Raw genomic sequence first — 27,889 nt, 5'->3', positions numbered from 1 at the left:
CCGCCCCCCCGGACTACAACTCCCGGCGGCCCCCGCGCGCAGAGCGCCCGGACGGGTTGGGCGCCGCCCCGCCCTCCAGTCGCGGACTACACCTCCCGGCGTGCAGCGCGGCTCTCGCGAGAGGAGGCGGGGAGCGGGGAGTGTGAGAGCGGAAGCGGCGCGCGGGGGGTGATGGGGGATGTAGGCGGGAACGGGAGAGGAAGGGGCGGGGGCGGGATTCCGGTACCGGGACCGGTCGCTCCGCCCCTCCCTCGGTTCCTCGGGCTCCCCGGCGCGTTCCTGCATCCAACCCCGCCCTCACAAGCCCCAGACCCGCGACCCCCGCCCCGCTGAGCCCCCCTGGTCAAGCCCCCGTGACCCCCCCGGACACCGGGACCGGTCGCTGTCCCGGGATCGCCGCTCCGGTGTCACCCCCCGAACACCCGCTTCATCCCCTCCCCGACCCCCCAAAAACCTCAAACCCCCGACGCTTTTTATTAAAATTCCTTTATTTTCATCCATCCCGCGCGACCCCCGGGGCCGATCCCTGAGCGGGGGTGGTTCCCCCACCCCCCTCAAACCGGGGCATCCCCCCGAAAAAAAACGGGGAAAAAAAACCCCAAAAACGGGATCCCCACTTGGGGGGGGGGGACACCCCCAAACCTCCACTCGGCAGGGAATGGAGCAACCTGAAAATGAGTCGGGGGGTCCGTCAGAAATCCCCTCGGACCTCGGCTGTTGTCCCCCCGCAAGGCAGCCCCGGGTGGGGACCCCGGGACCCCCCCAGGGATTTGGGGACCCCCCCGGGATTTGGGGATCCCTCCAGGGACCCTCCCAGGGATTTGGGGAACGCCTTCAGTGAGTGGGGGGGGTGATCCAGGGGGGGTCTCCGCCGCCCCCTCCCCACCTCGCCGCGCTCAGGCTCAGCCCCCCCCCCGCACCCCAAAAAAAACCCGAGGGGGGACGACAACACACACCCCCCCCCCCCCAAAAACATCTGAGACCCCCAACCCCCGCGATCAGGGCGGGATTAGGGGGCGATCCTTCATATCCAGTGCGAGCCCCCCGAGCCGGGGGGGGGGTCCCGGGGGTGGATTTTTTTTTTTTTTTTTTGGGGGGGGGGGTCCCCCCTAAGTCCTCTGAGCATCGGCTTTGGCGAAGAGGCGGCTGTGCCAATAGTCGGGATTATCGAAGGCGCAGTCCGACGCTTCCAGACTCCGCAGGGGCTTCATGCCGGGCCCGGGGGGGCTTTGGGGGCAGCCGGGGGGGATTTTGGGGCAGCCCGAGGGGGTTTTGGGGCAGCCCGAGGGGGTTTTGGGGCAGCCCGAGGAGATTTTGGGGCAGCCCGGTCTCAGCACCGCCTCCATCTCCTCGTAGCCCTGCTCGTCTTCCTCCCCCCGCCCGGGGGTCGCGCCGGGGTCGCCCCCCGCCCTCATCTCGGTGTAGCCGTCGTGGTTTGGGGGTCCCGGCGGGGTGCTGGGGGGCTCGGCGCCCAGCGAGCGGCTGAGCCGCGGTTGTTTGTTCATGTACTCGTAGTCTTCCTCTTCTTCTTCTCCTTCCTCATGGTCGTGGTGGTGCCGAGGGGGTTTTTTCGGGGGGGGGTCGGAGCCCACCTCCATGTACTCGTAGCCCAGCTCTTCCAGAGAGGCCGGCCGGGGTTGGGGGGCTCCCGGGACCCCCCCGGGCCGCCGGTTCATGTATTCGTACTCTTCCTCCTCCTCCTCTTCCTCCTCCGGCGCCGAGTCGGGGTCTGCGGGGGGATTGGGGGGGGTCACAGCCCGGGCAGGACGCCCCCCCCCCCCGAGTGGTGCCGGGGTCAGCCTGGGGGGCTGCGCGACCCCCTCCCCCCCCGGGTTTGGGGGGTTCAGTTGGAGTGAGCCCAGCCCGGAGTCCCTTAAAGGGTTAACCAGGAGATGATCCCCACAAAGGGTGGGACCCCCAAATCCCCCCAAAAACGGGGGACGGGACTCCCCGAGAACCATGGGACCCCCCCAAATTCCCCCCAAAACAGGGGACGGGATCCCAAATCCCCCCAAAACCGGGGGGTGGGACCCCAAATCCCCCAAAGACGGGGGGTGGGACCCCAAATCCCCCCAAAGATGGGGGGTGGGACCCCCACCCCATAAACAGGAGATGGACCCCCCCCTAGAACCATGGGAGACCCAAACCCTGAGGGATGGGACCCCCAGACCCGATCAGTGCGACAAGACCCCCCCCTTCCCCAAGACCCCCACGAACAGGGGAACCCCCCCCAGCCCCTGTACAACACCCCGGGACCCCCCCGGCCCCCCGCTCACCTCGGAGGGCGCAGTTGGGGGTCACGTATCCGTTGGGGTCCTCCTCGCTGCCCTCGGAGCCGGGGGGCGGCGGCGGGGGGGGGAAGCTCTCGCGCTGGGACAGGTAAGCGCTGTCCCCCCCCCGCGAGCGGAGGCTGCGGCACAGGGACCCCCCCCCCCAGGGACCCCCCCCTCGCCCAGCTCCAGCTCCGAGGCCGTGCCGCGACCCTCGGACGACTCCGACACCGTCCGGCCCAGCGAGCCCTGCCGGCGGCGCCGGGGGGGCCGCGAGCCCTGGGGACAGGGGGGACAGGGGAGGGGGGCAAAAGTCACCCCGAAACTGACCCCGAAACTGAACCCGAAACTGACCCCGAAACTGACCCCGAAACTGACCCCGAAACTGAACCCGAAAATGACGCCAAAAGTCATCCCAAAACTGACCCCGAAACTGACCCCGAAACTGAACCCGAAACTCACCCCGAAACTGACCCCAAAACTGAACCCGAAAATGACCCCACAACTCACCCCACAACTCACCCCGAAACTGACCCCAAAACTGAACCCGAAAATGACCCCACAACTCACCCCACAACTCACCCCGAAACTGACCCCAAAACTGAACCCGAAACTGACCCCAAAAGTCACCCCGAAACTGACCCCGAAACTGAACCCGAAACTCACCCCGAAAATGACCCCAAAACTGACCCCGAAAATGACCCCACAACTCACCCCGAAACTGACCCCAAAACTGAACCCGAAACTGACCCCAAAAGTCACCCCGAAACTGACCCCGAAACTGAACCCGAAACTGACCCCGAAACTCACCCCAAAACTGACCCCAAAACTGGCCCTGAAACTGACCCCAAAAGTCACCCCGAAACTGACCCCGAAACTGACCCCACAACTCACCCTGAAACTGACCCCAAAACTGACCCCGAACCCACCCCTGGACCCCCCGGTCCCCAGGCCGGGGGGGGGGGGGGTGTTTAGGGGGCGGACCCCAAAAGTCACCCCAAAACTGACCCCGGGACCCCCGGGCCTGGGGATGGCGGGGGGGAGTGAGTGGGGCCCCAAGACTGAGCCCAAAACTGACCCCAAACCCGCCCCGGGACCCTCCCCCCAAAGCCCCCCAGAGTCCCCAGAGCCCCCCAGAGCCCCTCAGAGCCCCCCAAAGCCCCCCCAGAGCCCCCCAGAGTCCCCGGAGCCCCCCGGAGCCCCCCAAGCCCCCCGGAGCCCCGGTACCTGTCGGGGCCCACCCAGGCCGGGCTGGTTCATGGGGATGTAGCCGGCGGGGGCGCTCAGCAGGCTGGGGCTCTGCGGGGACACCGGGGGGACAGCGGGGTGGCACCGGGGACACCGGCGACACCACCGGGACACCGGGGACACCACCGGGACACCGAGGACACCACCGGGACACGGGGACACCGGGGACATCACCGGGACACCGGGGGTACACCGGGGTGACACCGGGGACACCGGCGACACCACCGGGACACGGGGACACCGGGGACATCACCGGGACACCGGGGGGACAGCGGGGTGACACCGGGGACACGGCGGGGACACCGGGGACACCACCGGGACACGGGGACACCGGGGACACCGGGGGGACAGCAGGGTGATACCGGGGACACCGCAGGAACACGGGGACCCCGGGGACACCGGGGGGACAGCAGGGTGGCACCGGGGACACCGGCGACACGGCGGGGACACCGGGGATACCACCGGGACACGGGGACACCGGGGACACCGGGGGGACACGGCAGGGACACCGGGGACACCGGGGACACCGGGAGGACAGCGGGGTGGCACCGGGGACACGGGGTACACCGAGGGGACAGCGGGAATGGCAGCGGGGACAGCGCGGGGACACCGAGGGGACACCGGGGCTGGCAGGGGGACACTGCGGGGACAGGGCCCCCCTTCTGGGGGAATGAGGCGGGGGGACACCCCAGGACCCCGTGTCACCTCCCAGGCCGCCGTGTCACACCCTGGGACCTCGTGTCACCTTCCAAGACCCCGTGTCACACCTTGAGACCCCCGTGCCACCTCCCAAGGCTTCGTGTCACCTCCCAGGTCCCCGTGTCACCTCCCAGGTCCCCGTGTCGCCCCCCGGGGGTCTCACCCGGGCGGAGCCCCCCCTCGGGCGCTGCGGGCACAGCCCCGCGCTGAGGCCGAAGGCCGCGTCCGGCCCCTCCCCCTCCTCCTCCTCCTCCTCCTCCAGCTCCAGCGTCTCCACCTCGTCCAGGTCCTTGTCACTGAGGGCGGGGGGCTCGCCGGGGGGGGCCCCGCTCTCCTGGGGGGGGGGGGAAAGGGTCAGGGAGGGGGGGACTGGGGGTCTGGGAGAGATTTGGGGGGGGTCTGGGAGGGGTTTCGAGGGGTTGGGGGGGATCTGGGGGGAATTTAGAGGGCTTGGGGGGGAATTTGGGGGGGCTGGAGGGGGTTTGGGGGGCTCCAGGTGGTGTTTGGGGGGGTCTGGAGGGAATTTGGGGGGGCTGGAGGGGGTTTGGGGGGCTCCAGGTGGTGTTCGGGGGGGTCTGGAGGGAATTTGGGGGGGCTGGAGGGGGTTTGGGGGGCTCTAGGTGGTGTTCGGGGGGATCTGGAGGGAATTTGGGGGGGCTGGAGGGGGTTTGGGGGGCTCCAGGTGTTGTTTGGGGGGATCTGGAGGGAATTTGGGGGGTCTGGGAGGGGTTTGGGGGGGGTGGGAGGGTCTGGGGAGGGCCAGGAGCTCACCTTGATGACCAGGTAGCTCGGGGGGCTCTGGGGGGCTTTGAGGGGGCCTGGGGGGCTCAGGGGGGTCTCAGGAGGTTTGGGGGGTCTCGGGGGGGCTCACCTTGATGACCAGGTATCGGGGCGGGTCCCGGGCCATGCGGGTGAACTCGTTGGCCAGCTCCTTGAAGGTGGGACGGATGTTCTCATCGATCATCCAGCCTGGGGACAGCGGGGACACGCTGGGGACACGGCCGGGGACAGCGGGGACAGGGTGGGGACAGCGGGGACAGGGTGGGGACACGGCTGGGGACAGCGGCGACAGGGTGGGGACAGCAGGGACATGGCTGGGGACAACGGGGACAGGGTGGGGACACGGCTGGGGTCAGCGGGGACACGCTGGGGACACGGCTGGGGACAGCGGGGACAGGGTGGGGACAGCGGGGACATGGCTGGGGACAACGGGGACAGGGTGGGGACACGGCTGGGGTCAGCGGGGACACGCTGGGGACACGGCTGGGGACAGCGGGGACAGGGTGGGGACAGCGGGGACATGGCTGGGGACAGCGGGGACAGGCTGGGGACACGGCTGGGGACAGCGGGGACAGGGTGGGGACAGCGGGGACATGGCTGGGGACAGCAGGGACATGGCTGGGGACATGGCTGGGGACAGCGGGGACAGGGTGGGGACAGCAGGGACATGGCTGGGGACAGCGGGGACAGGCTGGGGACACGGCTGGGGACAGCGGGGACAGGGTGGGGACAGCGGGGACAGGGTGGGGACAGCGGGGACACGGCCGGGGACAGCGGGGACAGGGTGGGGACAGCGGGGACATGGCTGGGGACAGCGGGGACATGGCTGGGGACAGCAGGGACATGGCTGGGGACATGGCTGGGGACAGCGGGGACAGGGTGGGGACAGCAGGGACATGGCTGGGGACAGCGGGGACAGGCTGGGGACACGGCTGGGGACATGTGCTGGGGACAACGGGGATCTGCCACAGGTCTGGGGGCAGCAGCAGGACCCTCCAGGACTGGGGACACCTCTGGGGACAGCTCTGGGGACAGCAGGGGGACAGCAGGACCCTGCCCAGCCCTGGGGACAGCCCTGGGGACAGCCTGGTGACAGTCCCGGTGTCACTCACACTTGACCATGAGCGTGTAGACGTCGATGGTGCAGATGTGGGGCTGCGGTGACAACCCCGGTGACAGCCCCGGTGCCCCTCCCCAGCCCCGGGGACAGCCCCGGTGACCCCGCCCCGCCCTGGGGACAGCCCTGGGGACAATCGCGGTGTCCCCGCGGTGTCACTGACATTTCACCATGACCATGTAGACCTCGATGGTGCAGATGTGCGGCTGCGACAGGAGTTCAGTGTCCCCAAATGATCCCGCCCCGCCCCGGTGACATCCCCGGTGACCCCACCCGGCCCTGGGGACAATCCCGGGGACAATCGCGGTGACAGTCCCGGTGTCCCCGCGGTGTCACTGACATTTCACCATGACCATGTAGACGTCGATGGTGCAGATGTGCGGCTGCGACAGGCGCTCGCCCTTCTCCAGCAGGTCGGGCACCTCGGCCAGGCGGATCCCGGCGTACGGCTCGGCCCCGAACGTCATCATCTCCCAGAGGGTCACCCCTGCGGGGGACAGCGGCCCTCAGCGCCGGGGACAGCGGGGCACAAAGGGACAGCGGGGACAGCGGGGACACCGGGGACAGTGGGGACAGCGGGGACAGCGGGGACAGCAGGGACAGCGGGGACAGCGGGGACAGCGGCCCTCAGCGCCGGGGACACCGGGGACACAAAGGGACAGCGGGGACAGTGGGGACAGCAGGGACACCGGGGACACCGGGGACAGCGGGGACAGCGGCCCTCAGCGCCGGGGACAGCGGGGACACAAAGGGACAGCGGGGACAGCGGGGACACCGGGGACAGCGGGGACAGCGGCCCTCAGCGCCGGGGACAGCGGGGCCACAAAGGGACACCGGGGACAGCGGGGACAGCGGGGACACCGGGGACACCGGGGACACCGGGGACAGCGGGGACAGCGGCCCTCAGCGCCGGGGACAGCGGGGCACAAAGGGACAGCGGGGACAGCGGGGACAGCGGGGACACCGGGGACACCGGGGACAGCGGCCCTCAGCGCCGGGGACAGCGGGGACACAAAGGGACAGCGGGGACAGCGGGGACACCGGGGACACCGGGGACAGCGGGGACAGCGGCCCTCAGCGCCGGGGACAGCGGGGACACAAAGGGACAGCGGGGACAGTGGGGACACCGGGGACACCGGGGACAGCGGGGACAGCGGGGACACCGGGGACAGCAGGGACACCAGGGACAGCGGGGACAGCGGGGACAGCAGGGACAGCGGGGACACCGGGGACACCGGGGACAGCGGGGACAGCGGCCCTCAGCGCCGGGGACAGCGGGGACACAAAGGGACAGCGGGGACAGTGGGGACAGCAGGGACACCGGGGACACCGGGGACACCAGGGACAGCGGGGGCACTGGGGACAGCAGGGACAGCGGGGACAGCGGGGACAGCGGTGACACTGGGGACACCGGGGACAGCGGGGACACAAAGGGACAGCGGGGACACCGGGGACAGCGGGGACACCAGGGACAGCGGGGACACCGGGGACAGCGGGGACAGTGGCCCTCAGCGCCGGGGACACCGGGGACACAAAGGGACAGCGGGGACACCAGGGACAGTGGGGACAGCGGGGACAGCAGCCCTCAGCCCCGGGGACAGTGAGGGACACTTGGGGGACACTCAGGGATACTTGGGGACACTTGGGGGACACTCAGGGATGCCGGGGGACACTCAGAGACATTCAGGGACACTCAGGGGACACTCGGGGGACGTTCAGGGACACTCGGGGCCATTTGAGGACACTCAGGCACACTCAAGGGACACTTGGGGACACTCAAGGGACACTCAGGGCCATCTGGGGACACTTGGGGCCATCTGGGGACACTCGGGGACACTCGGGGGACATTCAGGGACACTCGGGGACAGTCTGACCGTAGCTCCAGACGTCGCTCTGGTGTGTGTAGCGGCCGAAGTGAATGCTCTCCAGCGCCATCCACTTGATGGGAGTCTGCGGGACGGGAACACCGTGACACGGGGACAGCACGGGGACACCCAGGGGACAGCGGGGACACCCAGGGGACACCCCAGGGGACAGGGGACACTGCGACACGGGGACAGCATGGGGACACCCAGGGGACAGCGGGGACACCCAGGGGACACCCCAGGGGACAGGGGACACTGCGACACGGGGACAGCATGGGGACACCCAGGGGACAGCGGGGACACCCAGGGGACAGGGGACACTGGGACACGGGGACAGCATGGGGGACAGGGGACACTGTGACATGGGGACAGCGTGGGGACACCCAGGGGACACCCCAGGGGACAGGGGACACTGGGACACGGGGACAGCATGGGGGGACAGCAGGGACACCCAGGGGACAGGGGACACCCCACGGGGACAGCGTGGGGACACCCAAGGGGACAGGGGACACTGGGACACAGGGACAGCGTGGGGACACCCCACAGGGCAGGGGACACCCCAGGGGGCAAGGGACACTGAGGGGATGGGATTTGGGGATCAGAGCAGGTGACACAGGTGACATTTGGGACTCAGGGCAGGTGACACAGGTGACATTGAGGACACCCCACACCTAAAGCAGGTGACACGGGTGACATTTGGGGCTCAGGGCAGGTGACACAGGTGACATTGAGGACACCCCACACCTAAAGCAGGTGACACAGGTGACATTTGGGGCTCAGGGCAGGTGACACAGGTGACATTGAGGACACCCCACACCTAAAGCAGGTGACACAGGTGACATTTGGGGCACAGAGCAGGTGACACAGGTGACACAGGTGACATTGAGGACACCCCACACCTAAAGCAGGTGACACGGGTGACATTTGGGGCTCAGGGCAGGTGACACAGGTGACACAGGTGACATTGAGGACACCCCACACCTAAAGCAGGTGACACAGGTGACATTTGGGACTCAGGGCAGGTGACACAGGTGACACAGGTGACACAGGTGACATTGAGGACACCCCACACCTAAAGCAGGTGACACAGGTGACATTTGGGACTCAGGACAGGTGACACAGGTGACACAGGTGACACAGGTGACACAGGTGACATTGAGGACACCTCACACCTAAAGCAGGTGACACAGGTGACATTTGGGGCACAGAGCAGGTGACACAGGTGACACAGGTGACACAGGTGACATTGAGGACACCCCACACCTAAAGCAGGTGACACAGGTGACATTTGGGACTCAGGACAGGTGACACAGGTGACACAGGTGACACGGGTGACATTCTGGTCTCAGGACAGGTGACACCGGTGACACCGGTGCCCACCTTGACCTCGTTGTAGAAGTACTTCTTGTCGTCGGGGTAGAGCAGGTCGGCGATGCCGAAGTCGGCCACCTGCGCCTGGCTGGGCGACTTGAGCAGCACGTTCCGCGCCGCCAGGTTCCGGTGCACCATGCGGTGCTCCTCCAGGTAGTACATGCCCTGGGACGGCGGGAAAACAGCGATTTGGGGAGTTTGGGGGATTTATTTTTCGTATGTTTGATTGTTTGTTTTATACGTTTCTTTTGCATATATATATGTATAGGTTATGTATTGTATGTTTAATATTTGTCATGTATTTATAGAGTTATTTCCTTTTATATTAACATGTTTTTATGTTATACCCATTTTCTCTAAATTTATTATATATATGATGTTATGTTATGTTATATTATATCATATTATATTACATTATACTATATTATATTACATTACATTATATTATATTATATTATATTACATTACATTATATTATATTATATTACATTATATTATATTACATTACATTATATTATATTATATTATATTACACTACATTACATTATATTATATTATATTATATTATATTATATTATATTATATTATATTATATTATATTTTTGATATTTATTTTGGGAGACACCCTAAAACCCCCGAACTGAGTCCAACTCTCTATTTCTATCTTATTTCTACATTTCGCATACAATACATTACATATAAAATATGATATATAATATATAAAATACAAAAAATATAATATATAATATATAAGATATAGTATATAAGATATAGTATATAATATATAAGATATAGTATATAATATATAATATATAAGATATAGTATATAATATATAATATATAATGTATAATATATAATATATAATATATAACATATAATATATGATATATGATATATAATGTATAATGTATAATATATAATGTATAATATGTAATGTATAATATAAGATATATAATGTATAATATATAATATATAATGTATAATATATAATAATAATTATATATATATATTAATTTTTGGTTATTTTTATTTTATATATATAAATTTATATATATAAATTTTAAAAATAAATTTTATATAGAAATATAAATTTTATAAGTTTGATGCATATATATATATAATAAAAAGATTTTTATTTTCAGATTTAGCCCATCCACTCAGTGTTTCCCCGAGCACAGACCAAGCCCAGCGGTCGCAGCACCCTGTCCCCCCGCGGCGGGCACTGACCTTGGCCACCTGCACGCACCAGTTGAGCAGCAGCTGGGGGCTGATGGCGCCGCGGTTCTTGCGCACGTAGTCGAGCAGCGAGCCCAGCGGCAGCAGCTGCGTCACCAGCTGCAGCTGCGGGCCCGGGCAGATGCCCAGCAGCCGCACGATGTACGAGTGGTCCAGGCTGCCGATGGCCAGCATGTGCTGCCGCGGAGAACGGGGGGACGCGCTCAGGGGGGACCCCCGGAGCAGCCCCGGTTCGGGGGGGACACCTGGAGCACCCTCAGAGCCCCCCCGGAGCAGCCCCAAACCTCCCTGGATCCAGGGGGACACCTGGAGCACCCTCAGAGCCCCCCCGGAGCAGCCCCAAACTTCCCTGGATCCAGGGGGACACCTGGAGCACCCTCAGAGCCCCCCCGGAGCAGCCCCAAACTTCCCTGGATCCAGGGGGACACCTGGAGCACCCCCGGAGCAGCCCCAGTTCGGGGGGGACACCTGGAGCACCCTCAGAGCCCCCCCGGAGCAGCCCCAAACTTCCCTGGATCCAGGGGGACACCTGGAGCACCCTCAGAGCCCCCCCGGAGCAGCCCCAAACCTCCCTGGATCCAGGGGGACACCTGGAGCACCCTCGGAGCAGCCCCAGTTCGGGGGGGAACACCTGGAACACCCCTGCAGCGCCCCTGGAGCACTCCTGGATTCAGGAGGACACCCGGAGAATCCCTGGAGCATCCCTGGAGCAGCCCCCCCAAACCTCCCGGGATCCAGGGGGACACCTGGAGCCCCCCCGGAGCATCCCCAAACCCCCCCGGGCCCAGAGGGGACCCCCGGAATCACCCCAGAGCCCCCCGTGCCCCCCGCACTCACGTCGGTGACGGCGTGGAAGGATTGCTGCCCGCTCCAGTCCTGGATCACCTTGATGCTCACCGGGATCTTGATGGAATCCCCGTCCGGGATCCAGATCCCCTGCGGGACCGGGATTGGGGGATCTGTGGGATCCACGGGACTGGGGGGATCCAGGGGATTGGGGGATCCATGGGACTGGGGGGGGGTCCGTGGGGTCCTTGGGATTGGGATCCATGGGATGGGATTTATGGGAGGAATGAGATGGAATGGGATGGGATTTGGAATTGGATGGGATTTGGAATGGGATCAATGGGATGGGATTTGGGATTTGGGATGGGATTTGGAATGGGATCAATGGGATGGGATCAGTGGGATGGGATCATTGGGATTTATGGGATGGGATCAATGGGGTCAATGGGATGGAACGGGATAGGACGGGATCAATGGGATAGGATGGGAATATGGGATTTATGGGATGGAATCAATGGGATCAATGGGATCAGTGGGGTCAATGGGATCGATGGGATCAGTGGGATCAGTGGGATCAATGGGATTTATGGGATGGGATCAATGAGATCAATGGGATCAGTGGAGTCAATGGGATCAATGGGATTTGTGGGATGGGATCAATGGGATCAATGGCATGGGATCAGTGGGATCAATGGGATCAGTGGGATGGGATCAGGGGGGTCAATGGGATCAATGGGATGGGATCAGTGGGATCAATGGGATTTATGGGATGGGATCAGTGGAGTCAATGGGATCAATGGGATTGATGGGATGGGATCAATGAGATCAGTGGGATCAGTGGAGTCAATGGGATCAATGGGATGGGATCAGTGGGATCAATGGGATCAATGGGATGGGATCAGGGGGGTCAATGGGATCAATGGGATGGGATCAGTGGGATCAATGGGATTTATGGGATGGGATCAGTGGGATCAATGGGATCAATGGGATGGGATCAGTGGGATCAATGGGATCAGTGGGATGGGATCAGGGGGATCAATGGGATCAATGGGATGGGATCAGGGGGATCAATGGGATCAATGGGATGGGATCAGTGGGATCAATGGGATCAGTGGGATGGGATCAGTGGGATCAATGGGATCAGTGGGATGGGATCAGGGGGATCAATGGGATCAATGGGATGGGATCAATGGGATCAGTGGGATGGGATCAGGGGGATCAATGGGATCAATGGGATGGGATCAGGGGGATCAATGGGATCAGTGGGATGGGATCAGTGCGATCAATGGGATCAATGGGATGGGATCAGTGGGATCAATGGGATCAGTGGGATGGGATCAGGGGGATCAATGGGATCAATGGGATGGGATCAGGGGGTCAATGGGATCAATGGGATGGGATCAGTGGGATCAATGGGATGGGATCAGGGGGATCAATGGGATCAGTGGGATGGGATCAGGGGGATCAATGGGATCAGTGGGATGGGATCAGGGGGATCAATGGGATGGCCCCTCAGCCCCCCATGCCGCCCCCAAGCCCCCACCTTGTGCACGGTGCCGAAGACGCCCGAGCCCAGCACCTTGAGGCGCTTCAGCTCCGTCTCCTTGAAGATCCGGGCCAGGACCTTGTTGGCCTTTTCACTGGGATCCAGCGGCTCCAGGCTCTGCGGGGACACCCGGTGGGAATGGGGACGGGGACGGGATGGGAACAGGGATGGGGATGGGAACGGGAACAGGGATGCGGACGGGAATGGGAATGGGAACGGGGCAGGGAATGGGAGAGGGAGGGAGCGGGATGAGGACAGGGACAGGGATGGGGACAGGGACAGGGGTGGGAAGAGAACAGGATGAGGACAGAGATGGGGATGGAGCAGGATGGGGATGGGGAAAGGGACAGGGACAGGGACGGGGACGGGGACAGGGATGGGGACGGGGACAGGGATGCAGCAGAATGGGGATGGGGACAGGAACGAGGATTCAGAGTGAGATCAGGACAAGGACTGGGATGGGGGTGGAGCAGAATCCCGGTCCCCCCGGTCCCCCCGGTCCCCCCGGTCCCCCCGGTCCCCCCCGGTGCCCCCAGCCCCGCGGCCCCCGGCGCTGACCTCGCCCCGCTCCAGGTAGCGCCTCATGGCGCGTTTTTTCTGGATCTTCTTGCCCCGCCAGTAGAGCAGCGCCAGCAGCACCAGCGAGCACGAGAGGAACACGGCGCCCACCGCCAGCACCGCCAGCAGCGTCGGCGCCCGCCTGCAACGGGAACAACGGGAACGAGCAACGGGAATGAACAACGGGAACGAACAACGGGAATGAACAACGGGAATGAACAATGGGAATGAACAACGGGAACGACGGGAACGACGGGAACAACAGGAACGAGCAACGGGAATGAACAACGGGAACGAACAACGGGAATGAACAATGGGAATGAACAATGGGAACGACGGGAACAACGGGAACAACGGGAATGAACAACGGGAATGAACAATGGGAATGAACAATGGGAATGAACAATGGGAACGACGGGAACAACGGGAACAACGGGAATGAACAACGGGAACAACGGGAACAATGGGAAAAACGGGAACAAGGGGAATGAACAACGGGAACAACGGGAATGAACAACGGGAACAACGGGAACAACGGGAACAACGGGAACAACGGGAACAACGGGAATGAACAACGGGAATGAACAATGGGAACAACGGGAACAACGGGAACAACGGGAATGAACAACGGGAATGAACAACGGGAACGACGGGAACAACGGGAACAACGGGAATGAACAACGGGAATGAACAACAGGAACGAACAACGGGAATGAACAATGGGAATGAACAATGGGAACGACGGGAACAACGGGAACAACGGGAATGAACAACAGGAATGAACAATGGGAATGAACAACGGGAATGAACAATGGGAATGAACAATGGGAACGACGGGAACGACGGGAACAACGGGAATGAACAACGGGAATGAACAACAGGAACGAACAACGGGAATGAACAATGGGAATGAACAACGGGAACGATGGGAACGACGGGAACAACGGGAATGAACAACGGGAACAACGGGAACAACGGGAATAACGGGAACAATGGGAAAAACGGGAACAAGGGGAATGAACAACGGGAACAACGGGAATGAACAACGGGAACAACGGGAACAACGGGAACAACGGGAATGAACAACGGGAATGAACAATGGGAACAACGGGAACAACGGGAACAACGGGAATGAACAACAGGAATGAACAACGGGAACGACGGGAACAACGGGAACAATGGGAATGAACAACGGGAACGACGGGAACAACGGGAACAATGGGAAAAACGGGAACAAGGGGAATGAACAACGGGAACAACGGGAATGAACAACGGGAACGATGGGAATAACGGGAACAATGGGAATAACGGGAATAACGGGAATGAACAACGGGAACGATGGGAACAACAGGAACAACGGGAATAACGGGAACAATGGGAAAAACGGGAATAACGGGAATGAACAACGGGAACGACAGGAACAACGGGAATAACGGGAACAATGGGAAAAACGGGAACAACAGGAATAACGGGAACAACGGGAACAATGGGAATAACGGGAAAAACGGGATGGGGATGGAAATAGGGACAGGGACAAGGACACGGATGGGAATGGGAAAGGAGATGGGGACAGGGACAGGGATGGAAATAGGGACAGGGACAGGGAGAAGGACAGGGACAGGAACGGGGACAGGGATGGGGACGGGGACAGGGTTAGGGTCCCTGCAGCCCCTCGGAGTCCCTGTAGCCCCCCCCGGGGTGTCCCCACACCTCCCGAGGGTGTCCCCAAACCCCCCCGGGATGTCCCCAAACCCCCCCAGGATGTCCCCAAACCCCCCAGGGGTGTCCCCAGATCCCCCCCGGGTGTCCCCCCCGTACCTGGCCACGGGCAGGGCGTCCCCCAGGCAGTCGCTCAGCAGCGGCCCCACACACCTGTGGGGAGGGAGATGGGGGTCAGTAGGTCAGGGACCCCCCCCAGGGCACACCCGGGACCCCAAACTGAGCCCCGCGGGGTCCCCAGACCCCAAAATGCCCCCAGTGAGGGCCTGGGACCCCCACCCTGCCCCCAGTGACACCCCAGGCCCCCCATCCCACCCCCAAAGAGCCTTTGGGACCCCCACCCTGCCCCCAGTGATGCCCCAGGACCTCCACCCTGCTCCCCAAAGAGCTTTTGGGACCCCCACCCTGCCCCCAGCTGGTGTCCTGAGCCCCCCAACCTCCCTGTGCCCCTCCCCATCCCGCCCCCAAAGAGCTTTTGGGACCCCCCAACCTGCCTCCCAGGGGTTCCTGAGCCCCCCAACCTCGCCATGTCCCCCCACCGCCACCCCTAAAGAGCTTTCGGGGTCCCCCCGCGTGCTCCTGAGCCCCCCAGGCTCCCCCCGGCGCACCCCCGGCTGCAGTTCTCGTGGCAGGGCCGGCACTCTCGGCCGCCGTCGGGGTATTTGTAGATGGGGCCGCGCTCCCCCAGGACGCCGTCGGGACATCGCTCCACGCAGTGCGGCCCGTCGCGATAGTGCGCGCAGCGCGTGCACGTGTCGGCGCCCTGCGGGGACACGGGGACACGGGGACGCGGGCAGGGGTGTGACAGGCGCGGGGACAGCGGGGACAGCCCGCGGCGGGGGGGGCGCGGCGGGGCGGGGGTCGCACCGAGCCGTTGCAGGTGGCGCCGCCGTCGATGCGCTCGCACTCCGGGTGGCACTCGGAGCACTCGCCGTCCTGAGAGAACTCCCGAGGGTCCCTGGGGGGGCGGGGGCAGCCGGGGAGGGGTCACCGAGACCCGCGGGGGGCGCCCCCGGGCCCCCCGTGTGCCCCCCACGTCCCCCGGGCCCCCCGTGTGCCCCCATGCCCTCTGTGCCCCCCGTGTCCCCCATGTCCCCAATGTCCCCCATGCCGTGTGCCCCCGCACCCCCCATGCCCTCTGTGCCTCCCGTGTCCCCTGAATCCCCCCGTGTCCCCCCGCGCCCCCCATGTCCTCCATGTCCCCCCATGCCCTCAGTGTCCCCCCGTGTCCCCTAAATCCCACCGTGTCCCCCGTGTCCCCCCGTGTCCCCCCGCGCCCCCCGTGTCCCCCGTGTCCCCCATGTCCCCCGTGTCCCCCATGTCCCCCGTGTCCCCCGTGTCCCCCGTGCCCCCCATGTCCCCCGTGTCCCCCCATGTCCCCCGTGTCCCCCGTGTCCCCCGTGTCCCCCGTGTCCCCCGTGCCCCCCATGTCCCCCGTGTCCCCCCATGTCCCCCGTGTCCCCCGTGTCCCCCATGTCCCCCATGTCCCCCATGTCCCCCGTGCCCCCCGTGTCCCCCGCGCTCCCCATGTCCCCCGTGTCCCCCGCGCCCCCCCGCCCCCCGCGCCCCCGGCCCGCTGACCCCTGTGTGAAGCGGCAGGTGGGCACGCACTCGCCCCCCCGGCGGTAGTAGCGGCAGGACAGGCACTGCCCGGGCCCGGGCCCCCAGCAGCCCTCGGCCGAGCACAGCGGGTCACACACCTTCCCCTCTTGCTCTGCGGGGACAGGGGCGGCTGAGGGGCGGGGGGGCTAGGGGAGGGGCTGGGGGGTCGGGGAGGGGCTGGGGGGGGTCGGTGAGGGGCTGGGGGTCATTCACCCATGGGCTCAGTGTGGGTTTGGGGGTCCCTGTGACATGGAGGGACAAACGGGGTCTTTCCAGGGGCTCAGGGGGTCCCTGTGACACGGGGGGTCTCTCCAGGGGCTCGGGGGTCTCTCCAGGGACTCTGGGGGTCTCTCCAGGGACTCTGGGGGTCCCTGTGACACGGGGGGTCTCTCCAGGGGCTCGGGGGTCTCTCCAGGCACTCTGGGGTCTCTCCAGGCACTCTGGGGTCTCTCCAGGGGCTCTGGGGTCTCTCCAGGGGCTCGGGGGTCTCTCCAGGGGCTCGGGGGTCTCTCCAGGGGCCCGGGGGTCTCTCCAGGGGCTCGGGGGTCTCTCCAGGGGCTCGGGGGTCTCTCCAGGGGCTCGGCCCCCCGCGCCCGCCCCAGCCCCGCCACGCACGGCACTTGCTGCGGGGCCGGTTGTTGCGGATGTCGAGGTCGGCGCGGCTGCGGCGCAGCGCGGCCCAGCTGACGGTGTGCAGGAAGCACAGGCGCCGGTTCTCCGTGATGTACACGCGGCCCGCGCTCACCTCCCGCAGCGAGCGCAGCCCCAGGGACGTCACGTTCTCGTTCTTCATGATCAGCAGCGAGAAGCCGCGGCTGCGGGCGAGAGGGGAGAGCGGCCAGATGAGGAGGGGGGAGATGGGGGTGATCGGGGGCCGGGGGATGAGCCGGGGGATGAGCCGGGAGTGTGGGGAGTGAGCCAGGAGTGTGGGGATGGCTCCGGGAGATTCTGCGGGAGCCGGGAAATCCTCGGGGAGCCAGAGGGATGCTCCGGGAGCCGGGGGATGATCCGGGAGTGAGGGGATGGCTCCGGGAGATTCTGCGGGAGCCGGGAAATACTCTGGGAATGAGGGGATGCTCCAGGAGCTGCTGCGGGAGCCGGGAAATCCTCGGGGAGCCGGAGGGATGCTCCGGGAGCCGGGGGATGATCCGGGGGCCGGGGGATGAGCCGGGAGTGAGGGGATGGCTCCGGGAGTGAGGGGATGGCTCCGGGAGATTCTGCGGGAGCCGGGAAATCCTCGGGGAGCCGGAGGGATGCTCCGGGAGCCGGGGGAACGAGCCGGGAGTGAGGGGATGGCTCCGGGAGCTGCTGCGGGAGCCGGGGATGATCCGGGAATGAGAGAATGCTCCTGGAACCGGGGGAATGCTCCGGGAGTCGGGGGAATGAGCCAGGAGGGAGGGGATGGCTCTGGGAGCCGGGGATGCTCCAGGACTGAGGGGATGCAACGGGAGCTGCTCCCGGAGCCGGGGGATGAACGGAAACATTCTGGGATGGAGGGGATGCTCCCGGAGCTGCTCCGGGAGGGAGGGACAAGGACGTGGGGATGGAGGTGCCGGGATGAGCGGGGATGAGGGGACTGGGGGAAACGGGGAATTCGGGGCTCGGGGATGCAGGAATTAGGGGAAACAGGGGAATTAGGGATGCAGGAATTAGGGGAAATGGGGAATTCAGGAATTAGGGATAAGAGGGAACTCAGGGATGAGAGATGCAGGAATTAGGGAAAACAAGGAATTCAGGGCTCAGGGAATTCAGGAATTAGGAGAACACAGGGAACTCAGGGCTTGGTGATAAATGGAGAATTCAGGAATTAAGGAAAACAGGGAATTCGGGGATGAGAGTTACAGGAATCTGGGAAAACAGGGAATTCAGGGATACAGGAATTAGGAATAAAAGGGAACTCAGGGCTCCGGGATGCAGGAATCTGGGAAAACAGGGAAGCCAGGGCTCGGGGAAAACGGAATTTGGGGATCAAAAATGCTGGGGGATGCAGGAATCTGGGAAAACAAGGAACTCAGGGACGCAGGAATCTGGGAAAACAGGGAAGCCAGGGCTCGGGGAAAACGGAATTTGGGGATCAAAAATGCTGGGGGATGCAGGAATCTGGGAAAACAAGGAACTCAGGGACGCAGGAATCTGGGAAAACAGGGAAGCCAGGGCTCGGCGCCCCCCGGGCCCCTCACTTGTACAGGCTCCGTCCCCCGATGGTCTCCAGGTTGGAGAAGACGCTGAAGTTGTGCATGTGCTTGGGCCAGGACTGGATGTTCAGGTACCCTGCGGGGACACCGGGGGGCTCAGGGCGGCCCCGGGGGGCTCCAGGGGGGTCCCGGGGTGTGCTGGGGGGGCCGGAGGGGTCCAAGGGGACTCCAAGGGGGTCCCCAGAGGGCTCCAGGGGGTTCCAGGGAGCTCCAGGGGCTCCAGGGGGTCCCAGGGGGCTCCAGGGGGTCCCGGCGGGCTCCAGGGGGGTCCCAGTGGTCTCCAGAAGGTCCCAGAGGTTCCAGGGGTCCTGGGGGTTCTCCAGAGGGGTCCTGGGGGAGCTCCAGGGGGTTCCAGGGGTTCCCAGGTGTTCCCAGGGGGTCCCAGGGGTTCCCAGGGGTTCCCAGGGGTCTCCAGGGGAATCCCAGGGGTGTCCAGAGGGGTCCTGGGGGTTCCCAGGGGGTTCCAGGTGTTTCCAGGTGTTCCCAGGCGGTCCCAGAGGGTCCCGGGGGGTCTCCGGGGGGGTCCCAGCCCCCCCAGCCCCGCCGCTCACCCGTGATCTCGCGCACGGTCCGGAACACGTTCAGCTTCTCGGGGTCCAGCGCCGAGATGTTGCGCCAGGGGTCCCTGCGCGGGGCGGGGGGAAGGGGGGCGGTCAGTGGGGCTGGGGCCCCCTAACCCCCCCCCGAGCCCCCCAAAGCCCCCCGCTCACCCCTCGAGGCCGGTGATGAGGAAGTCGAGGTTCCCCAGGATCTTGGTGCAGTTGACGAAGGTGTCGATGTTGCTGGAGTCCACGGTCTGGAACCTGCTGCCGGCCCCCGTGCCCTCGCAGGCTGGGGGAGGGGGGGTCAGGGGACACCTGGGGGCACCAGCCCCGCCCTGGGGACACCTGGGGGCACCTGGGGACACCTGGGGACACCCCTGGGGACACCTGGGGACACCAGCCCCGCCCTGGGGACACCTGGGGACACCTGGGGACACCTGGGGACACCCCTGGGGACACCTGGGGACACCCCTGGGGACACCTGGGGACACCAGCCCCGCCCTGGGGACACCTGGGGACACCTGGGGACACCTGGGGACACCCCTGGGGACACCTGGGGACACCCCTGGGGACACCAGCCCCGCCCTGGGGACACCTGGGGACACCCCTGGGGACACCTGGGGACACCAGACCCGCCCTGGGGACACCTGGGGGCACCTGGGGACACCCCTGGGGACACCTGGGGGCACCAGCCCCGCCCTGGGGACACCTGGGGACACCTGGGGACACCTGGGGACACCCAGACTCTCCTTGGGGACCCCCAGACCCAGGTGGGACAGACGGACACAGGGATGGAAATGGGGATGGACACAGGGACGGGTGGACGGACACAATGATGGACGGACAGATGGACACAGGGATGGATGGATGGATGGATGGATGGATGGATGGATGGATGGAGGGATGGACGGACGGACACAAGGACGGATGGACACAGGGACGGACGGACAGACACAGGGATGGCTGAACAGATGTACACAGGGATGGCTGGATGGACAGACGGACACAAGGCCGGCCGGCTGGACACAAGGACAGACGGACACAAGGACGGACGGACAGACGGACACAAGGACGGACGGACAGACGGACACAAGGCCGGCCGGACGCACCCTTGGGGCACAGGCCGGCGCAGGGCTCGCAGATCCTCAGCCCGTTCTTCTCCACCTCCATCTTGTCGTTGGGGCAGGCGCGCACGCACGAGCTCTGGTCCACCACGAAGTTGTCTGGGGGACACCCTGGGGGTCACCCGGCGTCCCCAGAGCCCCCCCAAACCCCCCCAAAACCCCCCCAAACCCCCCCAAAACCCCCCAAAACCCCCGAGCCCCCCCAAGCCCGACTCACGGGGGCACTCCCGCACGCAGACCCCCCCGTACTGGTACTTGGTGTCGGGGTTGGGCTCCAGCTGGAAGGTCAGCTTGTTGTAGATCAGCGGCTGCGGGCACAGCGGGACGCACGAGCCGCTGTCGTTGAAGTGCCGGCAGGCCTGGGGACGGACAGACGGACAGATGGACAGGTGGACGTGGCAGGGACTGATGGGCAGATGGACAGATGGACAGATGGACAGATGGACGCAGGGATGGATGGGTGGATAGATGGATGGATGGGTGGATGGATGGACACAAGGATGGACAGACTGATGGACACAGGGATGGCTGGACGGACAGACACAGGGATGGACATACGGACAGACAGACACACGTACAGACGGATATATGAAGCAGTGCGTGCGCAGGGGCCCGGTGCAGTGGATGGATGGGTGGACACACACACGGACACACGGACACACGGACACACGGACACACGGACACACGGACACACGGACACATGGACACACGGACAGACGTACGAAGCAGTGCGTGCGCAGGGGCCCGGTGCAGTGGATGGATGGGTGGACACACACACGGACACACGGACACACGGACACACGGACACACGGACACACGGACACACGGACACATGGACACACGGACAGACGTACGAAGCAGTGCGTGCGCAGGGGCCCGGTGCAGTGGATGGATGGGTGGACACACACACGGACACACGGACACACGGACACACGGACACACGGATACATGGACACACAGACACACGGACACACGGACACACGGACACACAGACACACGGACAGACGTACGAAGCAGTGCGTGCGCAGGGGCCCGTTGCAGTGGATGGATGGATGGATGGATGGATGGATGGATGGATGGACACGCACACAGACACATGGACACACAGACACACGGACACACGGACACACGGATACATGGACACACGGACACACGGACAGACGTACGAAGCAGTGCGTGCGCAGGGGCCCGTTGCAGTGGATGGATGGATGGATGGATGGATGGATGGATGGATGGATGGACACGCACACAGACACATGGACACACAGACACACGGACACACGGACACACGGATACATGGACACACGGACACACGGACACACGGACACACGGACACACGGACAGACGTACGAAGCAGTGCGTGCGCAGGGGCCCGTTGCAGTGGATGGATGGATGGATGGATGGACACACACACGGACACACGGACACACGGACACACGGACACACAGACACACGGACACACGGACAGACGTACGAAGCAGTGCGTGCGCAGGGGCCCGGTGCAGTGGATGGATGGATGGATGGATGGATGGACACACACACGGACACACGGACACACGGACACACGGACACACAGACACACGGACACACGGACAGACGTACGAAGCAGTGCGTGCGCAGGGGCCCGGTGCAGTGGATGGATGGATGGATGGATGGATGGACACACACACGGACACACGGACACACGGACACACGGACACACGGACACACGGACACACGGACAGACGTACGAAGCAGTGCGTGCGCAGGGGCCCGGTGCAGCCGCCCGCGCACTCCTCGTGGCAGCACTCGTTGGGCGCGCGGCCGAAGCAGCGCCCGTTGCACTGCGGGGCGCAGATGGTCTTGGTCACTGCGGGGACACCGGGGGGTCACCGGGGGATCACCGGGGGGTCACCGGGGGGTCACCAGGGGTCACCGGGGTCCCGCTGACCCCAGATGTCCCCCCCCAGCCCGGTACCCACGTTTCTGGCAGTCCTCGGGGCCCGGCCCCCAGCAGTGACCGCCGCAGCTCTCGTGGCACGGGGCGCCTGCGGGACAGCGAGGGGGGGTCACCACAGGGGGACCCCAAAACGGGGGGACACCAAAGGGACACCGAAGGGAGCCCAGTGGGACCCCAAAACAGGGGGACAGCAAAGGGACAGCAACCCAGGGGTGTCCCCAAACTCAGGAGTGACCCCAAAGCCACCCAAACCCCCAGGTGACCCCAAAGCCACTCCAGCCCCAGGGGTGAACCCAAGCCCAGGGATGACCCCAAAGTGACCCCAAGCCCTGGGTGACCCTAAAGCCACCCCAGGCCCGGGTGACCCCGCTGTCCCCTCACGCACAGCCCTGGCCGTTGTCCCTGACGAGCGGCTCCAGCCGCGTGTCCCTCATGATGTCCCTCCACTCCACCGTGTCCACGTGGCACAGCTGGGCGTTCTTCTCGATGTACACGCCGCCCGCCAGGATCTCTGCGGGGACACCGGGTGACACAGGTGACACCGGGGACATGGGGACACCAGGTGACATGGGGGGACACGGGTGACACGAGGGACACGGGGGACATGTCCCCAACTCCTCGCAAGGTCCTCCACCCACCACGGTGGCCACAACTCCCCACGATGTCCCCAACTCTGGGTGTCCCCCAGCCATCACGATGTCCCCAACTCCCCACGATGTCCCCACTGCCCGTGACGTCCCCGTGTCCCCGCGCTGTCCCCACCGGTGAGCTGGTTGAGGCCGAGCTGGCGCAGGGCGTGGGTGGTGTTGGGGTTGTAGTTGAGCAGCACGAAGAGCGCGAACCGCTCCTCGTAGAACTGCGTCCCGCGGATCACGCGCAGGTTCTGCAGCGGCAGCGCCGAGAACACGTTCATGGCGATCAGGATGTAGCCCGTCACCTCGCGGATGGTCTGCGGGGGGCACCGGGGTCACCGCGGGGCCGTGGCCGCCGTCCCCGGGGTGGGCGTGTCACCTCTGAACTGGTCCTGTCCTCCTTTGGATGGCCACGGTCACCCCACGGTGGCTTTGTCACCTCCAAACCGGTCATCTCCATGGCTGTGGTCCCCATGGTGGACATGTGACCTCCAAACTGGCCACGTCCTCCCCCTGATGGCTACGGTCACCCCATGGTGGACATGCGACCTGGTCACATCCTCCCCTTGATGGCCATGGTGGACACGTCACCTCCTCAATGGCCATGTCCTCGCCTTGATGGCCACAGTCACCATGTCACCTCCAAACTGGCCACGTCCTCCCCCTGATGGCCACGGCCCCCATGGTGGCTGTGTCACCTCCAAGCTGGCCATGTCCTCCCCCTGATGGCCATGGTCGTGGTCCCCAGGGTGGACATGTGACCTCCAAACTGGTCCTGTCCTCCCTTTGATGGCCACGGTCACCAGGGTGGACATGTCACCCCCTCAATGGTCATGTTGTCCCCTTGATGTCCCTCTGGGGCCCCCGTCCCCTCCAAACTGACCATGGCCGTGTCCGTGGTCCCCATGGTGGACGTGTCACCTCCAAGCTGACCATGTCCCCCCCTGGCTGACCACAGCAATGTCCCCTCTGTGATCCCTGTCCCCTCCGAGCTGGCCACGCCTCCCCTCCCAGCGGCCACCCCGGCTGTCCCCGTGTCCCCCTGGGGTCACCTGGAGGAAGGAGAGGTCCTGGGTGTGGTCGATGAGGACGATCTCCAGGTTGCCCATGACGATCTCGCAGTTGTTGTACATCTTGTGCAGGGTCTGGTACTGGTGCTGCGCGTCCCCGGTGACACTGAGCCCGTTCAGCGTCCCTGCGCACACTGGGGACACCCACGGGGTCACCGGGGTCACCGGGGTCACCAGGGCCACAGGGACACTGGGACCACCATGGGCACAGGGCCACCAGGGCCACCAGGGCCACAACAGGCACAGGGCCACCAAGGTCACCAGGGTCACCAGGGGCACAATAGGCATTGGGCCACCAGGGCCACCACAGCCACCCCCGTGTGGCCACGGCACCCCCTGCCCGGTGACAGCAATGTCCCCTCCCTGCTGGCCACGTCCTGCACGTGGGGGTCACGGTCATGACCCTCCCATGGTGCCACCTCCTCAATGGCCTTGATGTCCCTGTCCCTTCCATGTTGTCCTTGTCCCCTCCACGATGTCCTTGTCCCCTCCATGGCATCCCTGTCTCCTCCATGGTGTCCCCTCCACGATGTCCCTGTCCCCTCCACGTTCCCCTGCCCACGGTGTCCTTGTCCCCTCCTCTTTGCCCCCAGCAGCTCCCCCGCCCGCCCACGTCCCCCCTCGTCCCCTGCTGTCCCCGGCGCGGGGGTGGCGGCGCCCCGGGCCCTCCCCTCCCCTCCCGTCCCCTCCCCTCCCCTCCGCGGTCCCTCCCCGGCCGCTCCCGGAGCGCGGCGCCCGAACCGGCCGGGCGAGCCTTGCGCAAGGCGGGCGCCCCGGGCACGGCCCCGCCACGCCCGCGCGGACTTCGGCCCCGCCGCCCCGAGGGCTCAGACCGGCTCCGGGACCCCCCCGGGATCCGGGACCCCCCCCGGAACCGGGACACCCTCCGGCTCCGGGACACCCCCGGGATCTGGGAACCCCCCCGGAACCGGGACACCCCCCGGGATCTGGGAACCCCCCCGGAACCGGGCTTCGGGACACCCCCATCACCGGGACCCTCCCCGGTACCGGGACACCCCTTCCCGGCATCACGACACCCCCGGCTTCGGGACCTCCCCGGTACCGGGACATCCCCGGGATACCCACGGCTCCGGGACCCCCCCCGGGCTCTGGGGCTCCCCCCGGCACCGGGACACTCACGGCTCGGGGACACCCCCGAGACCCCCCGGCTCCGGGACCTCTCCCCGGCTCTGGGACCCTTCCATGGCACCGGGACACCCCCGGGCTCCAGGACACCCCCGGGCTCCGGGGCAGCCCCGAACTCCGGGACAGCCCCCCATCTCCAGGAGACCCCCACCCCCGGGACACCCCCCGGGCTCCGGGACACCCCCGGGCTCCGGGACAGCCCCCCATCTCCAGGAGACCCCCACCCCCGGGACCCCCCGGGCTCCGGGACACCTCTGGGAGCCCCCGGCTCCGCGGCCCCCCAGGCTCTGGGAGCCCCCGGCTCGGGGGTCGCGGTGTCCCCGCGGGGGTGCCGGCCTCGGTGTCCCCCCCCGGTTCCCGTGGGCTCACAGAGCCCCCTTTGTGCGCGGGGCCCCCCTCCCCTGGCCCGCACAAAGCCGCGATTGTGGCGGGCGGCGCTGGACGGGGGGGGGACAGGACCCGGAGCCCCCCCAGAGCGGGACCCCCGGGGGCACCCAGGGGTGCCCGGAGGGGACAGACGTGACTCAGGCCCCGGCGAGGGGGGGGGCCGGTTCAAAGGCGGCTTTGTCCGGCCCGGGACCCTCCGGGGGCGGCGGCGGAGCCCGGGGCCCGCCCGGGAAGAGCCCCCCCGCTCCGGCCCGGGCTATCCGAGCACGAACGGGGCTATAAAAAGGTCCCAGCTGCCACGGCAGCGGCCCCCAGCCCCACCGCCCCCGGGAGGGGCCGGAACAGGGGGTGCTGCGACCCCCAAAAAACACCCCGGGGGGGTCCCCAAGGTGTTGGGGCGGCTCCCGGGAGCCCCCAACGTGCCGGGGCAGCGCCCGTGAATCATTAACAGCGGCTCCGAGGGGGGATCGGGGGGGATTTGGGGGGCAGCGACCCCCGGGTGCACCTGCCCGAGGTGGGCGGGCGGTGATGCTGGACCCCCCCCCCAGCCCACCCCGGGGCGGGACCGGGAGTTGGAGCGGGGCGTTATCAGCGCTGGCGGCTCCGTTATCAGCCCCGCGTGCCACCGCGGCCCCCAGCGCCAGGAATAGCACCGGGGGGGGAGAGGGGGGGGACACCGGGAGGGGCGGGGAGCGACCTCGTGCCCCCCGGGCCCGGGCACAAAGGGGGCTGTGTGTGCGCCGGGCCCCGGCCGCGAACAAAGGGGGCTCTCAGAGACGGGCGTCTGGGGGGCGCGGACTTGGGGCCGCTCCTGTCGCTGTCCCCGTGGTGTCCCCGAGCCCCCCGAGGTGTCCCCGAGCCCCCCGAGATGTCCCCGAGCCCCCCCAGGTGTCCCCTGTCCCTCCTTCCCCCGCGGGACCCGGAGCCCGTGGGTGGCACCCGAGGCGTCGCCGGTGGCACATGGAGCGGGGGACACACCGAGGGGACCCCCCGTTTGTGCCCCCCACCCCCGTGGGCGCCCCCCACCCCCGGGCACTTTTCGGGGTGACGCCGGCCCCACCTGCGCGTCCAGCCCTCGGTTGTTTTTCCCTTTGGGAACTGAAAAAACAACTCCCGGGCGGCCGCGGCCCTTCCGGGGTGCCGGGGGAGCGGGCGGGGAGGCCCGGGGGCTCCTCCGGGGGTCCCCCCTGAAGGATCCCCCCCTGCTCCCTTCGGGGGTCCCGCCCGGATCCCAAAAGCATCGCCGGGACTCGGCCCCGCAGCCTAAAATTAGCCCGGGGCAGCTGCGGGGCCGCAGGTGCGGGAGGGGGAACCGGGAGAGGGACCGAGGCCGGGAGGCGGCACCGAGCCCCGAAAGAGATCGCCGAGCCCCGGGAGCGATCCCGGGAAGGGGCACCGAGAACGGGACCGAGCCCGGGAGGAGCCACCGAGCCCCGGGAGCGATCCCGGGAAGGGGCACCGAGAACGGGACCGACCCGGGAGGAGCCACCGAGCCCCGGGAGCGATCCCGGGAAGGGGCACCGAGAACGGGACCGAGCCCGGGAGGAGCCACCGAGCCCCGGGAGCGATCCCGGGAAGGGGCACCGAGAACGGGACCGAGCCCCGAAAGAGGCACCGAGCCCCGGGAGCGAGCCCGGGAGGGGACACCGAGCCCCAGCCCCGCGGCAGCCGCGGTCCCGGGGGTTCCAGTGCCGGTCCCGGTGCCCTCGGTTTCCCCGGAGCCGCGGGGTTCCCTCCCGGACAGCGCCGGGAGATCCCGGGGCGCCCCCGCGGGAATTGCCGGGCTCGGTTCGGGCTCCGGTACCGGCGGAATGGGGACGGCAGCACCGGCGGGACCCCCGAGGGCTCCGGTGTTTCCCCGTCCCCCGATCCCGCGGCGCGGCACCGGGAAACCGGTGCCGGTCCCGGTGCCGGTGCTCACCTGCCTGCGCGGAGCCGGGAGCGGGGCCGCGGAGCAGCAGCAGCGGCGGCAGCAGCAGCAGCAGCAGCAGCGCCCGGGGCCGCTCCCGGTGCCGGTGCCGGTGCGGCTCCATGGCGGGGCGCCGGTGGCGGCGGA

General features: G+C 65.5%; 1 protein-coding gene across 1 annotated transcript; it reads right to left on the bottom strand.

The window, feature by feature from the left end:
- Positions 1–470: 470 nt before the first annotated feature.
- Positions 471–27,866, bottom strand: ERBB3 (erb-b2 receptor tyrosine kinase 3). Its single transcript, XM_066208846.1, is given in 29 exon segments — positions 471–1,729; positions 2,277–2,433; positions 2,436–2,549; positions 3,498–3,569; positions 4,381–4,551; positions 5,089–5,186; positions 6,455–6,601; positions 7,989–8,064; positions 9,360–9,515; positions 10,579–10,764; positions 11,425–11,523; positions 12,917–13,036; positions 13,478–13,619; positions 15,296–15,349; positions 15,805–15,959; positions 16,064–16,154; positions 16,778–16,910; positions 17,414–17,613; positions 18,979–19,069; positions 19,545–19,618; positions 19,704–19,824; positions 20,645–20,758; positions 20,877–21,018; positions 22,390–22,508; positions 22,621–22,686; positions 22,984–23,109; positions 23,361–23,547; positions 24,283–24,434; positions 27,755–27,866. Coding segments are annotated over 29 exon segments (4,095 nt in total). The 3' UTR covers positions 471–1,109.
- Positions 27,867–27,889: the final 23 nt, after the last annotated feature.

This window comes from Chamaea fasciata, unplaced genomic scaffold (genome assembly GCF_029207755.1).
Source record: "Chamaea fasciata isolate MVZ Bird 193981 ecotype frontalis unplaced genomic scaffold, bChaFas1.0.hap1 SCAF_498, whole genome shotgun sequence".
Lineage (NCBI taxonomy): Eukaryota > Metazoa > Chordata > Aves > Passeriformes > Sylviidae > Chamaea > Chamaea fasciata.
The sequence above is the reverse complement of the archived record's forward strand: the minus strand, read 5'-3'. Positions and strand labels throughout refer to the sequence as shown.